The sequence below is a fragment of the Lepidothrix coronata genome, unplaced genomic scaffold (genome assembly GCF_001604755.1).
Source record: "Lepidothrix coronata isolate B3197 unplaced genomic scaffold, Lepidothrix_coronata-1.0 Scaffold122, whole genome shotgun sequence".
NCBI classification, from domain to species: domain Eukaryota; kingdom Metazoa; phylum Chordata; class Aves; order Passeriformes; family Pipridae; genus Lepidothrix; species Lepidothrix coronata.
The window spans coordinates 569,596-586,439 of record NW_016690302.1 but is presented as its reverse complement, the minus strand read 5'-3'; the positions used below and the strand labels follow the sequence as shown (position 1 = coordinate 586,439).

The window sequence follows — 16,844 nt, the reverse complement described above, 5'->3', positions numbered from 1 at the left end:
TTCTGGTGCTGTGTCACAGCCTGCTTTCTGCTTTTCTGGCTTTGTCTCCGTGGGGGTATTCCAGGCATTATTCCTTTTTACAGCCTGAACTTAGAGGATTATGTGGGACGGAGATGTGAGAGGGAAGAGAATCTTGACGCTACTCCACCTTTTTATCTCTGTAACTCCATGTACATCTCTCTGCCTGCTCTCACAGGGGCCAAGCCTTCCAAAACCTTGCTTGGAAATTGCTGATTCAAGCAGGGAGCAACTTCAGGGCTCCTTACAGATTAAATGTCTCCTGTGTGCTCCCCTGGCACCGGGATTTCCTCTCTGATTTATCCTGCTCAGGTCTGCTCACGTCCCTTGACTAAACTGGGCATGGTGTGGTGGTGTGAAGGTCACTTTATAGATGCCATATAAGTTTCTGCAGGCATGGTGGGAGAGTAGGACATCTGAAGCAGCATATCCTGCTGGGAAAAGGAGGAAGAAAAGGATAGTCTGGCTCTTCTTTTCACAGCCTCTTGTGGTGGGATGAAGGTTTTGACAGCCTAATTCAGCATTTAGAGAAAGAACCAAGCAGAAAGATTCCCCCTCACCCACTCCTTGCAGCCCAGCTGTGACAAACTGACAGATAATTAACAAATCAAGACCTCCTATTAGCCTTGTCCCTGATGCATTAAACAGCTCCTATGTTGCATGTGTCCTTTAGCAAATGCCTGTGCTTTCTGGCACAGTGAGGTGGGTACATCCCTTCCAGAAAGGCAAAGGGATCTCTAGGATGTCAATGCACGAATATTCCCAGGAATAGAAGAAGTTGTCTCTGAAAGGAAGTGGTGTGAGAGCCATACCACGACCGAATGGAAGCTCCTCCAGTGGAACAGTGAGTGTATGGAGGAGCTTCTGGGAATACAGGATTGAGAGGGATGTCTGGAAATACTACTGAATGCCTCTTGTTTTTACAGAAAGTGGCATGAGTTGAAGCAACAGTGGACAGGGCAGTTTTTTGACTGGGACTAACCAAGCCTGGGAACATGACATGCCAGGAAATGTGGTTTGTGGTAGAAGCAGACCTTAATATTGTGTTGTGGGCACTGCACTGGTGCCTGTTCCTCTCTGTCCTCAGGTTGTTGGAGCTGGGTGGGTAAGCTCCAAATGAGCTGCTTCTCTTTAGCTCCACTCATTTGGAGAAGAACCAGGAGGAGTGTCAATACCCTTCTAGTTCAAGATGTTAAAGAGACACAAGGCCTTGGTTCAGCTGAACACATGTTACAGGAGAGAGAGATACCTAATTGCATCAGAGCCACTCTTAAGTTCATGTATGTGGAGCCCATCAAGCTGAAAGCATCCAGACAGCATCTGCTGTTATCAAATCACTCTTGAGTCGAGCTAATTAATATAGAGCTTCATTTTTCTGAACCATTGTTTGGCAGGAATTCGAAACAGGTCTAACCCAATTTCTGTGTGTTTATGAGCCTTTATTATATCAAAAGTACTTTTCTGTAAATGTACAGGGCAGTGTTAAATGAATTGATCCGCACTGTATCACTGGAGATGCACTATGGGCTTCCTAATGATTCCTCTTTTAGCTTTTTCCAGATATACCCCAGAAAGCTTTGTCCCTTATCGTGTCATCTTCCTTCTCTCTTTTCCTTTCTATCTCACTCTCAAGAAAGTAAATGTCCTTGTATTTCTTTCTTTCATATCCTCCTCCTCCACTCTATTGGGATTTTTGTATTATTAAAACATTTACACATTTGCTGCCACATGCAAATGCAGAATAATAAACCAGGACTCTTTATACTCCAGACATGAGCAGGAGGTCTCTCACCACTGATTCTTACCCCGTGCTCATCCCTGTTGGTTACAGGGGATGGAGAGGAGGGGAATCTAAACGTTGCTGTGTTGAATCTGTTCGATAGCAGAATTTTTTTTGCTTAATTTTTTTATTTTAAACACTTTTATATCTCAGTGTGCAAATTCCAGGTGTGACATTCCTCTTTCGTAATTTGCTACATACCAAGCACAAGAGTTTAAGAGATGTAGAAATTGCTCCCTGAAGACAAGTTGCAGTCCTTGGCATCTAAAAGCTAATTCATGAATATTCTCTGCAGAAGGGGAATACTGCACATAGGGCCAGTTCAGATCATGTGAGTGTGAGTAGCAGCCCAGTGAAACAGAAAAGTAGGGAAATAACTCTTTTTCTGGTACCCAGTACAGTCCAAGCTGTTCATATGATATTCTTAAGTCTTAAATTTGTTTCTGAGCAGTGGATTCATATTACAAAAAAAAAAAAAAAAAAGGAAGTTAAGGGTTAGCATTAAGTAAAAATCCTGACAGTGATCTGCCATGAAATTTTCTCCCTGGAGATGTAGTAAAGACTTTTGAACCTTTAAAAACAGATGGAAAAATACAAAATAAAGCTTATATTTCTCTATAGTTCAAGGAAGTTTGCTTTTTTTAACTCATCTAGGAATGGAATTTAAATGCATTTTATGTTGCATTTACTGCAGTCTATTCTGAATGTGTGCATTCAACCCCTCTGGGTACAGGCTGAGAGCAGCATGAGTGGGGACTGGGGGCAAGTGTAACCTATAAACAAACCAGGAGGAAAGGTTCTATTAGATGTTCTCAAAATTATGAAGTATTATTGTCTCCTGTTCTGTGCTTTTAGAGAGATTGTTACTCAAACAGAAGTTTGCTCTCCTGTTCATTGACAGTGACTCTCTCCCGATTTCTCTTTTAATAAATTTAAGTGAATTTAATGCTGACAAAAAGCAGCAGAGTCACAGCATTCAGAAGGACAGAGCAGGGACGTTGTGCTGGGTGCTTTTTCTGTAAGTCTTGTCATCAGACCTAATCTGAGGGTCCTACTGCTGAGGGTTGGGCTGATCTCATTATTTATTCAGTTCCCATCTTTTCTGAGCCAAGGGTGTGCAGTGGGTCCTTGTCTTTCCAGCAACCATCTCACCAACGTGGCTCCTTTCCCAGCCAAGGGACACATGAGGCCATGGCTTTGAGAGAATTTCTGGTAAATCCAGATACCCTGATGTGCAGAAATAATTCAAACAACATTTCTGCCCACGTCATGGTGAGTACAGGATGAATGTGTCACATCAAAGAATATCTTCATGAGCTTCCCAGCATTTCCTGCATGTGCAGTTGGTGCTGTAGTTGCTACTGCAGAAGGAAGTTTTGCCATTCTAGCAAGAAACACTCTTTGTGTCTTTCAACAACAACAACACCAACAAAGTCAAGCTTTTGGTCCAAGAATCCAAAAGGCCAGGAAATGCATCTCTAGGTCTCCTCATCAATTTGGGACCTAATGAAATATAGAAAATACTCAATAAAAGCACCTTTATTACTTTAAATGTTTAAATGTGGAGTTTTTAGCCATCAGGTTAATGTTTTTGTATCTTTTTTTGATTTGATTGTGAGCACTTTTCCAGGTATCTCTGCCACTTGAGCACTAATTGGATTTCCCCAGATAAACGGTGCGAGCTGCAGCCCTTACATCACTGTGGTTTTACTTCATCATCATTTTATTTGTTTTTACTGTAAAGGTTAATAAATCTTGGTGTGTTTAGAGTATGAAACAAGGCAGGCAGGCCAAGAGCTGCAACGTGGAGGGGTGAAGTTTTATATGCTGCTTTCTCAAGTCAGAGGGGTGGGAGGAGGAACAGGGTGCCCTTGGTGGTGGTTCTAATGGGCTGCTGGGTGTGTTAGTCAGCCAAGGAGTGATCCATAATCCTTAAGATAAAAAGCGTTGATCTCCCCTCTAGTTCTCAGACAGAGCTGCAAGGCATTGGAATTGGGTTACCATTGATTTAAGGTGGGGAGAAAACCACCTTAGAGTGGGGCTGCTTAAAAAGGGATATGCAGCATTTATTTAGCTTTATTTAATTTTTTTTTAAAGAATATTGGAAGCCTTTCAGTGCAGGTGCACATGAGTTCCCTCTGTATTCTCAAGGAAGTTAATATAGAACTTGCCAGTATTTTAGAAAAGAACCTGCCGAATGGCAGATTTTAATCAAAATTTAGGCTGCAGATAAATTTGTGTGAGAATTTCTCAAGGCCCCATATTTTTGCTGTCTCATTCACTTGCTCAGGAAAGTGTGTATTTTTTATCTTTCTCACGGTTTCCTGGAAAGGTGAGCTTGACTTCCTACCACAGCAGAGGTAACCCTCAGTTTGCAGCCACGAAGGCAGCGTGGAAGCCCTTTCTGGCCTAGCAGGATTGATTCCAGTGCATCTCAAACACCCCAATTTTGGACCTTGTGGCTTAATAGGAATTGATTGACCAGCCTGTACTTGGGCCAAAGCAGCATTAAAGACTGAATCTACTTTTTTTTTTTTTTTTCTGTTACAAAGATATAAAAATGCTTTGTAGCTCCTCTGGATCAGGTGCAGACTCCTGAGAAAACTGAATTACAGCCTCAGGTTTCCAGTCGTGCCAGCTCTCGGCAGCAGCCGTGGCCATTCTTCCCTTGGTGTTAATTCCCTGCTGTGGACCCAGATTTCAGAGAGATTGTTGATGCTTTCTGCAGCATTTGTCAAGGAAATGGCTGCTTTCTTTTTTTTTTTTCCCCGAAGTGAGTAATTGTTTATTAATTTTTCAGCATGTAAAGAGTATAATTATAATAGTCCCTGACATGTGCTGGCTGTGCCAAGGTTTAAGGAAAATAAAAAAACAGCAGAAGTGCCGTTTTGAACCTTCTCTGGTTTTTTTTAGACCTTCCTGCTTCGGACCTAAATTTCTGTGTAGGAATTAGGGAGAAGCGCCCTGGTGTCAGTTTAATTCTCTGTAGAACTAATTCTCTTGGACGTCGTAACTCGGTTTAGGGTGGTGGCATCTTACTCAAGTGTTTCAAGGGAGAGGAGGAGGTGATGAGTACATGGGATTTTTTTGGGGCATGCAGTGCTGTAGTGGTTGAGCAGCATCCTGAATTTGTCCTGACATCCCTATGCTTTGTTTCTGTAAGTAGTGACCGTAACATCCATGAAAAGCACTGAACTGACCACAGGGGAAAATGAATTGGCCTCGTTGTTTGCAGGGTATTTATTGATGGCCTGGGCAGCTACTGTGGAAACGTTCCTCGTGTTTGCTGTTTTACTGTTTCTCTCCTGTTACAGAGGAAGCATCCTGAGAGTTGACAGGGAAGCTGAGTTGCTTTTGAGGCTGGGCATGCAAGTTCCTCCCTCTGAGGGGGGAATTGTGTGGTGTGAGCTCCTTTCTGCTGAGAACTGGACAAAGGCGAGGGGCGCAGCTGCTTTCGGATCTATAAAATTATTCCACTTGCAGTCCCCACAGACGAGGCAGCTCTGGCCAATCAGCTTTCTTGCCCCTTACTTCGTTTTTCCCTTAATGGGGCAATTAACAGCAGGAACAAAGTGCATGGTCTGCTCAGCCTTTATTATTATTTGTGTTGTAATAAATGTCGAGGAGGCTGATGGCAGACCAGCAGCAGGCACTGTGCAAATGCAGAGTAAAAGGACCAGTCTGGTCCCAAAGAGCTCTAAGTAAAATACTAAATTTGCAAAAAGGTCTTCCAGTGTTTTAAGTTCTTCTGCTTTTGCTATTTCTTCCCAACTGCTGCGGTTTGCATGATTTATTGTGCATCTGTCACAATTTCCAGCTTCTTTCGTGTTTCCAACAAGAAACCTTTTGTTTCTTAGAATCTGGTGATCCAAATAGTTTCCTCCAGTATCTCCTTATTTACTCTGTCATAAAACCATCGTAGCCCCGTGACTTCACCCCTAATTTTTGGGGGGTTTATTGCTGAAAGGAAAACACTCATTTTCTGATCCACATTTCCCATGGGTTAAAAATTCTGTGAAATGGGGTTCTTGAAATCGCAGGTTCACCGAATGAACTCACTGGGTTTACTTGTCCATTTGAGTCTTTTCAGTCTAAAACATCTTTATAGCATCTTCCACAGATGGGTTCTGGTTTTTATCCCCTTGCACTAAATTTAAACCTTTGTATCATAGGTATTTTCCAATCCCTTGACTGTGGAATTAGAGGAATCTAGGTGTGAGCAGTGATCCTGTTCTGGTGCATCTCTGGTTGATTCAGCCTTCTGCAGTCTCCCATTCAGTAGTGATTTTAAGTACTGAGGCACAGTTGTTAGGTGTGACATGGACTTCCTACCCTTACCTCATCCTCCAGCTCCCTGGCGTGTGAATGAACCCCCAGCAGTCCTTGCCTGCCCTGTAGCTAAAAGAATGAAAATGTAATAAATTACAGTTTTAATGTTTTTTACATTCTACACATGCGAAGGTAATGGGGTAGAAGGGATTTCTTTTGAGAGCTGCTGTGTCTGAGCTCTGCAGTGATGGTGACATGGAGAGAGGAGGGAGAAAGGTGAGGCTGGAGGTGCTGCTCCCCTGGCAGCTGGATCATGCCTTTGTGGAGCTGTGGAGCCAGGCACTGATGTGAGTTCTGCTGTAGTGAGCATCTTGGACACTGAGTCATGACATTCCTGTGGGGTGATTCAGCTCAGCAGCTCGACACTTGCGTTAATTTTACAGCACAGAGCCCCAGTGATATCCCTGAGCTTCCTCCTGCAAGAAGGGAGAAGCAAGATGTGTAAATTGGGTCACGAAAAATCAGGTTCTCTTTACGAAGTTTTGAGCTTTGACCTTCCCTCTGGCATCTTTCTTGGATCCTGTGGAATCAGTTTGGTCATGGCATGTTGGCTTCACCCACCTGGGGGCCAGATTCCTTACCTAGAGCAGGAGAACTGACCTGCTGGTCCATGGATTATCCACAGGGATCTCCCCTGCGTTCAGCACTGAGGTTATTGCCGTTTTTGTGTAAAAGGAACTTCAAATAATTTGCTGCCAGTTGGATTGCAGGAGTTATCCCCCCCTACCCCCACTCTGCTCATCCTGCTGCAATTCCTTCTTTGGTGGTACCGGGACTGCAACTTCAGTTTAGGCAGTAGTGCAAAAAGGAGATTTTTAAATTTTATTTTCCCTCTGAAAGTGAGATGATTTCTCTTCAATAAAAAGTTAAAATGTTTGAACTCTAGAAAAAAGGTTTGTGCTGCTCACTGGTTAAATTTATTACGGCTGCATTATCAGTTTAATACATTTAGTTTGCTCTTCTGCTCATATTTCTTATAAGACGTTTTTCCAGCATTTATCACTTCCCCCTAACAGTTTTTATTGTGTTAAACCTGATGTTATGAAGTCTCATTTGGAGGTGTATTTCTTTCTGAAATATAAAAATACATAGCTAGCACATTTTCTCTGCAAATAAAAATAGTTGTTTTACATTTCTTTTAATGAATGTGTGAAAGTTTCTAGTTCTTTTTAGTTTTGTGCGTGTAAGTTTAACTTGAATATTATTCCTCTTGAAAAGACAGGAATTTTGTCAAGATGTGTTTTCAATGGAATTATAAAAAACTGGAGATGACAGAGATATTTCACTTTGAAAGGTGACTACTACACAGGCGAAGTTGCTACTTTTCATAAGGGCTTTTACTCCATATATCAATGTGTTTTAAGAGAGACTTGGGTCAATAATACCATGCTTTAGAATTCCCTAAATACATATTTACACAATAGACCTTAAAATATATTAGTCTATCATGTCAGCTCCTGTACACTTCTATCCGGGATGTTTTATGCCCTTAACATATGATACAATAAAACTTTATTTTATATAGCATTTTTCATACAAATGGTATCCTGCAACGCGTTGTGGGGTTAAACAAGACTCTCACAAGGTTGAAATTAAAAAAAGCTGAAGGGTGCAGGAAAATTCAGGGCTTTGCATAGGACAGATGTGTTTAACTGAACAAAGGGAATCTGAATGGAGAATCCAGCGAGCTGGAAGTGCGGTTGGAGCTGCAGACCAGGATCCCTGGAAATGGTGAGGTTATGTGAGGAAAGGCTGCTTCTGTGTGAATGAAGGAGGTGGAGAGGTCACACCCTCGGGAGCAGCTGGAGGAAGTGTGGAGTGGCTCTGGAACAAAGAAGTTGGGAACAGGGACTATGTGGAGTCACTTCTTTGTAGTGGGAATAGAAGAAATGAGGGGAAAATATGTTGAAGGGGAAGGAGGCAGCGGTGCTCCAGCTGAGCCGGCGGGTGGGATGGATGGGATTAGGATGGCAGTACACCGGGAATCTCAGCTGCTCCAGCGCTGCTCGCTCCAGCCTGGCCCCGGCGCTCCGCAGGCACAACACGCTGACAGCTCAGATGGGTTTTTTTTTTCTTGGCTTTTATAATTTTTTTTTTTAATTTTTTTTTTTGGTCACCCTATTCATGTAAATTAAGTGAGGCTTTTTTGTATGTGATAATTATAGATAAATGTATTTAAAGTAGATTTGGATTTTGTAGTCCTCAGGAAAAAGAGGAAGAGCAATTTTTTTCCCCCCGTCCCTGTCATGTGTTCGTTTTAATGAGCAATTTTAAAAAATTGAAAATAAAAGAGGAAAATGAATAGGTGTTGAACCAGCCTGTGATATGTAAATGCCAACTAGTAATTACCTAAAACCTCAATTTTCTTTCTGTTTCATCTTGCAAAAACATTTCATTTCCACTGAGTGAAAACACTTAATTTGGGGGCTCTGACGGCGGGCGCGGGGCGGCGGCGGCGCCGCCAGGGGGCGCGCGGGCTCCGCGAGCGGCCCGGCCCGGGGGAGCCCCGCGGGAGCGCTGAGGGAGCGCTGAGGGAGCGCTGAGGGAGCGCGGGGTTCGCCCGCACGGAATCCGCGCAACCGCGGTAAAAAAACACCTCTGAGATCACCCGAGGCCGACCCCATCACCCAGCACCGCCTCGTCAACCAGACCGCGGCACCTGGGTCTTCCCTTAAACACCTCCAGGGATGGCGACTCCACCGCCGCCCTGCGCAGCCCGTCCCAATGTCTCGTCCCCCTCTCTGTGGGGAAATTCGCCCTCATGTCCAACGTAAATCTCCCCTGGCGCAGATTAAGACTGTCTCCCCTTGTCCTATTCCTTGTTCCCTGGGAGGAGAGCCTGAATCCCACCTGGCTACAACCTCCTTTCGGGTAGTTTGGAGTGATAAGGTCCCCCCTGAGCCTCCTTTTCTGAGCAGGACCCGTGACAGGGACACAGCTGGGAACAGCTCCCTCACCCTTCGTGTGGGTGGCTGAGTTCCGTGTCATCCGGACTCTGAGTTCCCAGCACCCCTTTTCATCTTTACCGGTTTTTATCTTTTTGTTGTTGTTATTTGGTGTTTTGGGTTTTTTGTTTGTTTGTTTGGGGGTTTTTTGTTGTTTTGTTTTGTTTTGGCTGCTACTCGGTGTTCTCTTAGTTCCAGGTTCTTAATCTCAGATATGGTTCATAGCCCATTTCTTCCTTGCCTTTGTTCCTGTGAATCTTGCTCTCCTGCCTTCCGTGAATCTTGCTTTAAATTGTATTCCCCCCCGCCCTTGCTGTTTTAAATGAGGGCTTTGCTATTGTCGTTACTGCGTTTTTAAACTTTTCTCCTTCCAACTTTGAGATCCACCAAACTTTGTAGATTTCTAGGTTCTCTCTCAACCGAAATAATTCCTGGGGTTCTGCATGTTTTCCTATAAATCTCAGTGAAATCACAGGAGCTTTAAAGCGTTCCCCCTCCCCTGACTGACCTGCAGATAATTCCTTTCCAAATAACAAGTGCTTTCTGTGAAACACGAATTTCGCAGGAATTTTGGGGCGCAGGTGGCTGAGCTGGGACAAGGCTTGTCCTGGAGGAGGAGGCTGGAGCGGTGTCCCAGGACCGGCTGGGCGGGAGCGCTGCCGGGATGCGGGAGCGGTGCCTCCTTAGTGAGATATATGGCTTCATAATTAGCCCCTTGCATTTTTTCCGAGTGCTGGCATCAGCGTTCTATGATGTGTTTCCCTGATTAACAGCTGCTTTGCAACTATTTCCGTGTGCCACCGATAACCATATTTGTCAAGTTAGTCCTGGCAGGGCACTGATTTCTTACTAAAATGCCGCGTTTCTGTTGGAAGGGGTTTTCTTGTTCACCGCCGTGCCAGGCTTTTAAGTCAGCCCTTGTTAAAACGTAAGTTGGCTTTAGCCTGATGCTTGTTAACAGGATTCTGGGTATCTCCTTTAGAGTAGGAGTGCAGAAACCTTTCACAGACAATTTAATCTTCCGAGCCTTGCAAACATACAGCCGTACACTGAGGGGGTGTTGCTGTAGGCTAATATATTGATCAGTTCCATTTGCCCTATAGCCGTGGCCTTCTGCTCTGGCTGAAATAGGTTGAGTGTTTGTTGATACTGCCATATTATTATTTTTTAATACACTGGAAAAAAATTAATTCCAACTTCTTTTACATACGTCATGTATATTGCCAGTGTTGATTGCTTCCGCACATGTAATGTAAACTGTCTGTGCATAGTTCATGGCCTGGGCCGCCTCTGCTTAATGAAAAGAAGTGTTGCATTTAAACAGATACAGATCCACTCAGAAAGACAAAATACCATCCCTTGCAACGTATAATTCAGACCCAACCTTTACATCACAGGTCATCTCAAAGTCTCAGTCTATCAACAAATGCTGTTTAGTAATAACCTACAGAGGGTTCCCAGTATTAGGGAATCTATTAGTGCTCTTAGGGGCTGCACTCCTGGTGGCTTTGGAGTCTGTTTTCCACGTGGAACTCTCTGAGCAAATCCTCTGGAACTTTTATTGATGATGATTTTCTTTTACATTTCTGTTAATTGATTGGGTTTGGTTGTTTGGTTTTTGTCTGATGATTTTCTTTTACATTTCTGTTAATTAATTGGGTTTGGTTGTTTGGGTTTTGTTTGTTGGCTTTTTTTTTTTCCCTGAGATGGTAGAAAATAGGCATTTGCCACAGTATTTTAAATTTCATGGTTTATTTTTCTAATGCTAATAACTGATAAAGTCATTTAGATTGCTTTATTGGAAACCCTGCAGCTTTGAGCACAATAAGAAATAAGGCTGTCTTTATCTTCCCCATTAACACAAAAGGGAGGGAAATTAGGAATGAGGGACCTTGGCTGTAACGTCCAAGTGCTGTGCTTTGGGCCAGAATTTTGCCAGCCTGCTGCACTCCCACAACATCTGCAATAAAGTTCCTGTCTCCGTTTTATATCTTTGACATTGAAGCAGAATATTTGGCCTCAATTTATGTAATTTGGCCAGTTGCAAATATAATCTATGAACAGTGACATTCATCTTTTAATTGGAAAATCAAACTGCAGGACAAGACCTGCTGCAGGATTCCACCCCTCTCCACTCAGTCAGAAAGATGTCTTTGTGGATCCTGTCACTGTAGGAGAGGTGGTGGTGGGAAAGCAAGTTTATGGGATTGACTGGCTTTTAAAAACCAAATACAAACTGTCTTTCTTTAATAGAAATATGTACCTGACCCACCAGAGCCAGCCAGTGTGCTGGGAGGTGCGTGCTGGCAATCCAAGCCTCAGAGCAGTGATACAATGCTCATTATTTGGCAGTGTCCTAATACCATAAAAATTTGGAGAAGTGTTACAAATGCTACAGAAATAGTATGGAACAATGTTAGCAGCTGAGTCAGAGTGCTATTTGCCACATGATTTTTTTGGCTATACGCAGGACTGCAAGTCTTCTCATCTTCCTCCTCCTTTTTCTGTTGTTTAAATTATGGACTGCAGTTGCCCTTGTTTGTGCAAAGAAAATGATCCATAGAAGGTAGGGAAGTTCTTGTGTGTGTTTGTTGAAAATATTGGCATTTTGACATGGCCAAAATTGCTTTGTAAGTTGCTCGTGTATACAAGATGGATTATAAATATGAGGATGTTTCAGCTCAGCCTATAGGAGGAATGTTCAGAGGCAAATGCAAACACAAATATGAGAAACATGGGATTACTGGGAGGAGGAATACATGTCCAGGATTCTTTTTTATGGAGTTTGTTGTTGCTTGTAATTTTATTTTGTTTTAAGATTAAAAAGGTTGTGAATAATGGAGGAAGTGGTGCAGGGGAGAGATAAAATAGAAGTTTATTTTGGAGCGCAATTTACTACTGAAATGTTTACATTTTTACAAGGCAAAAATAAGTTTTAATAAAGGGTTAGAATCAATGAAATGCTCACACGGTTGTGACTGAAACAGCATAATGAAAAATACTGCTTTTTTCTTACAGTGGTTTTTTTTTTAATCCTTAAAAAATGGTAATTAAATATAAGAGCTTGCAGAACTGCAGGTCTGCAGGCCGTTCGTGTCTCTGGCTCACTCAGCACAGGGGGGGGAATGTTGAGGAGTTTCTGAAGACACAAGTTATTATTGTTAGATGGGAAGTGGTGTTGATACGTTCACATGTTTGCCAGTCTGCTCGTTTGGGCATCTTTCTTGTTCAGCATATTATCTTAAGGTTATTAGTTTGGGTGCTTTACATTTCTGCATCTGGCACAGCAGTATCAGCACGGTTTAAATCTGTGATTTGCCTGTCACCTGCATTTCAGCTGGAGACAGATCAAGTGCACATAAATGAAGCCCAAGTGTACTTTATGTGGGGTGTTTTGCTCTAGTGTTTTATGGTTCAAAATTGCCGAATGTAAACTTAAGGGAAAAAAATGCAGGAAAACAAGAAAAGGGAAAAGAATTAAAAACACCCCGTTCGTCTCTTCCTCCCAACTTGGAAGTGTGCTGGGACTTTGTCAAATTCCCGTTAAAATAAATCTGTCAATTCCATCTCTCTCCCAAATTCATTTATCATGCTTTTTTAAAAGGTGTTTTCTGCTTTACCTGATGTTTAAATTGGATTCGCTCGTTTATGCTGTTCTTTGCTGTATCCCCCATGTTTTTCTTAAATGAATTAGTAATGACAGCGTACTCCATCATACCCTCTCTACAGCCACTTTAAGGGAAGCCTGGTGATCTAAACCTTTTAACCTATTAAAGATGATTTTCCCCAATTGAATCAGACCCACCACAGGTGTAATAACTAATCATTTAAACTACACCTGCTATTATGTATTTTTAAGCCATTATGCATGTTGGATAGATGATAATTCATGTTTATTGCATTGTCCAATGGATCCGTTTTGCCTACACTAGCCTGATTAATGTATTTAAAGAAATAAGAGATGCAATTTAAAAGAAAAAAAACATTGATGGAATGCACTGAGGAGTACATTGAAAGTGCCATTAAACCCATCAGAACTTTGCTCTCTGACCAGAAATGCATATTCGAAGCGTTTGATTCAAACACAAAGTGAAACTTAGTGATTTCAGGAGTGATGCTGTATTTTCCTTTCTTCTGCTGCTGTGAAAGTTTTGCAAACCTTTTTGGAACTGTATTCCAGAAACTGTGTTTTAAGATGAACTCTTCAAGACCTGCCTGACGTAGGTCTAGCGTATTAGGATGGTTATTTTCAGCTCTAGAGGAGGGAAGTTATGCCTTCCACTGGTTCACATGGATGTGTCCATCACCTGAGTGCTGTTAACACATTATTCCTTCCGATACCACAATTGGAACAGATGCCTTTATATAAAAGTAGAATGAATCACTGGTGCAGCAACGTGTAATAACATGTGTAACAGTATAGCAGAGTGTGTGGAAAGTGGAACTACCATTTGAAGAAAAAAACCAAATACCTTTCACTGGCACTAAGTGGAAATGTAAAACTCCATGCCATTGTTGATGATGCCACTGGGTATTACCCCACACTTTACCCTTTGTTTGACTAAGTGCTCTGTTTCAGGTTCTCTGTCATCTTAAAGAAGGATGTGTAGAAGGCTGTCTGTAGACAAAAGTACTCTGTGGGTTTTGCTGGTGTGGAACTTTAATTACTCATCTACCCATTTATGTCACTAAAAGTGACTTTTTTTTGATATTATTGTTACGGGATCCAAAAGATGTGAAGTTGCTTCTTTTCAAGCTGAGGTTTATTTACTGCTTTCAGTAAATTAGAATGGTGGCAGAAAAGGCCTTAATCTCTTAGAATTTCCAGGGAGCTTTAAGTCAGATAGAAAGGAAGCATTCTTACAGTAAGCCAGCTCTTACTTCTTCACATGCATTGACTCAGGGTTGCCCTTAACTGTAGCAGCCAACCTAGGTAAGAAGATCACAATATAAATGGCAGAAACCCCTGAGAATCTCAATGGAGTTTTTTGTGCAGGTTGAGCTGCTCCAAGAGTAATTCAACAAGAACTTCTAGGTTGAAACACCATAATCGTGCTGTCTGATTAGATTTGAGCCACAGGCTCTGATATTCTTTGAACCAGTTCTGAAAGTTGGGTCGGTGTTGGCTCCGGCCCCTCTCCACGTGGTGGGTGCGATGCCTTGCCTTGCAGTACAGAATGCAGAATGGATAAGAGTGCTTTGTCCATTCCTAACTTGGGTCTTTTCTCTCTTCTTTCTCTCCAATCCTCCCGCCCTCCTCAGATTGTGACAGCAGTGAAGTTTTTACAGAATCCACGGGTCCGCCAAAGTCCTCTTGCAACCAGAAGAGCATTCCTGAAGAAGAAAGGTATGGACTCTTTAAGTTTGTGATCTCAGTGATAGTGAGGGACCTTGAGTTAGTGTAAAGCCAAAATGTATTGCTATGGAAAACTAGATGTTAAGGACAATGCAAGTGATCTGCCTCAAAAGAAGATTTGAAATTTTTAAGTATCAGTCTCTTCCCAAGTGACTAGAGCAATATTGGCACCAGATGTGGAATTGTGGAATACAAAAGACACATGGGAAGTTTTTGGGTTAACTGTTATCGTATCTTTTCTGCAGTGAGGACAGTTCAGAGTTGTGGACTAGTTGGTCAGTTCTAGCCTTACTGACACTGGCCAACGTCTGGGTGAAAAGGTCAAATGTTTCTGAAGAGAGGGAGAACAGTGAAGGGCAAAGGACTTGGTGAAAGTAAACAAGGTCAGGTTAAGGTCAAGCTTGGGGTCAGCCTGACTTTCAGGCTGAAATGGTAAACCACTGACTGAGTTTAGCCCTTTTCTATAGCACGGATAGAACAGATCCTGACAAATCCTATATTGTCTTAGACAGATGGAACATACTTCAGCCATTGCCTGCTGAGCACTTATTTTACTTTCTGACTCATAGTGGAACTATCTTTTGTTCCTTTTTTATTTCTGAAGTTTTTATTCCACAACTTGCAGTGCATTTCAGGTGAAGTTTGCTCCATATTTTGCTACCCTCCTGGGACCATACTGCTTAGATCCTTACCACAAGATGTAAATAATAAGGACAGTTTTAACTTGAAGTTAATTACATGCACTGTGGAGCACTTTAAGTGTTGAAATGATACTGAAAATACAAACTCCAGACTTCAGAGGGGAGCAAACCACTTATACATTGAGGTCACAAGTACTTCAGGGTACATCAAATTCTAGAGCTAAAGATCTTGAGCTTTGAATAGTAGGGAAGCCTATGGAATATATATTATTCTGTTTGGGGTTATGAACTGTTTATTGAGACGCCTGAGATCTGATGTCACGAGATGGAGGGTTCAAGGATACGCACGGCTTTGCTCATCCTGAATAGCAAAGGACCTAGAAGGGAATGGCAGCCTTGTGTTTTGGCAATGATGTCATGACAAGTAGTTCACATCATCTGGAGTGTGATCCTCTCACTGCTTGTCCTCGTGCCAATTAACAGGACATTCCAATCACATAGGTATGCTGCCTGCCCTGCCCTGCCATCAGGACGACATTAAAATTTGGAGCCTGTTGGTCGCTGTGCTCCATGAGTTTTTCCTTGAAATATGTGGACCTACGGGGAGTAATTAATCATAAAAGCTTGGGGATTTCAACTCTATCATCGAAGCAATGAAGCAAGGGAAAGCTGAGCCTAAAAGCTGTGCTGATTACCCGGGGTAACCTGATACAAAATCTATTGTTGCCGAGAGATCCTTAGCCCCCAGTATATCGTGCAATATTATAACTGCCTGATCTTCTTCTGTGCTGACAATGACCAGTTATTCCTCATTTTCTCTCTCAACACAGCTGGGTTAGAATTTCATTTGCAGAAGGTATTTAGAGCAATTTAGAGACAAATGTCTCTGGTGTTTGCTCTGCACTTCCCCACCGCAGGCTTTGCTGAACAGTTTTTAGTATCAGGAGCTCCATCTAATCTGTTTAATTTTAATAAATCCCTGACTGGGAGAAGAGGAAGGGTGGGGAGATGGAGGCGCAGAGAAACTGTGGCCCGACTAATACTTCTTATGAATTACTTGGCTAATAATTACTAAAGAGCTGAAATGGTTTGGTAGAGCTGTTTGTTTGTTTCTGTTTGTTAATTAGCCCTCCTTCCCTTTGTGCTAATTGTTTGTTTGAAAACTTAACGGTAGGAGATAGAAAGGATCAGGGTCCAGTAGTGCCTGTACCCAGCAGTCACTAGAAGTGGGTCCATATGGAATCTGACCTGTGTTCAGTGCTCGAGAGCAGAAGGTTCACGCTGGTGTGGTACCTCCGTGCTCTTGCAGATGGAGGCAATTATTCCTGAGACGTGGATGTCGTGCTGGTTTAGTGCCGAGGAGATAAGGGATTACAGGGTTCGGTGGGCTGTCCCCCCTGTTCTCTGATATACAGTCCCTGTCATTCCCAAAGATAGTGGTTATCCCCAGTTTAGGCTGTCTGGCAGAGAAGTCCTCACTGCCAGTCAAAAAGGTCCTGCAGTCCTGACTTTGCCGAGGAAATTTCGCTTCTGAGACTTGCAGGGATGGTTCTGCCTTGAATTAGAATTTTTTCCTCTTTTTCTATGAGTCCCCTTCCGAAAAAAGGCCAATCAAATTTTCTTTCCTTCTAGTGTTATTTAATATTTAATACAAGAACTGGATTTGGTTTGATCCATTTTGGTGTGGTGAGAAATGAAAGTTTCTGCAGGATCCTCAGCTGGCCTGGGCTTGGTTTCTGAGGAAGCAGCAGCTGCAGAGGCTGAAAGCGGGGGGG

The 16,844-nt window shown here is 42.6% G+C and overlaps 1 protein-coding gene across 1 annotated transcript in view; it reads left to right on the top strand.

The window, feature by feature from the left end:
* Positions 1 to 16,844, top strand: part of PEX14 (peroxisomal biogenesis factor 14) — a 71,575-nt gene that overhangs the window by 19,645 nt on the left and 35,086 nt on the right. Inside the window, exon 3 of the mRNA XM_017825823.1 lies at positions 14,335 to 14,419. Coding sequence (XP_017681312.1) covers positions 14,335 to 14,419 — 85 coding nt within the window. The remainder of the gene's footprint in view (positions 1 to 14,334; positions 14,420 to 16,844) is intronic.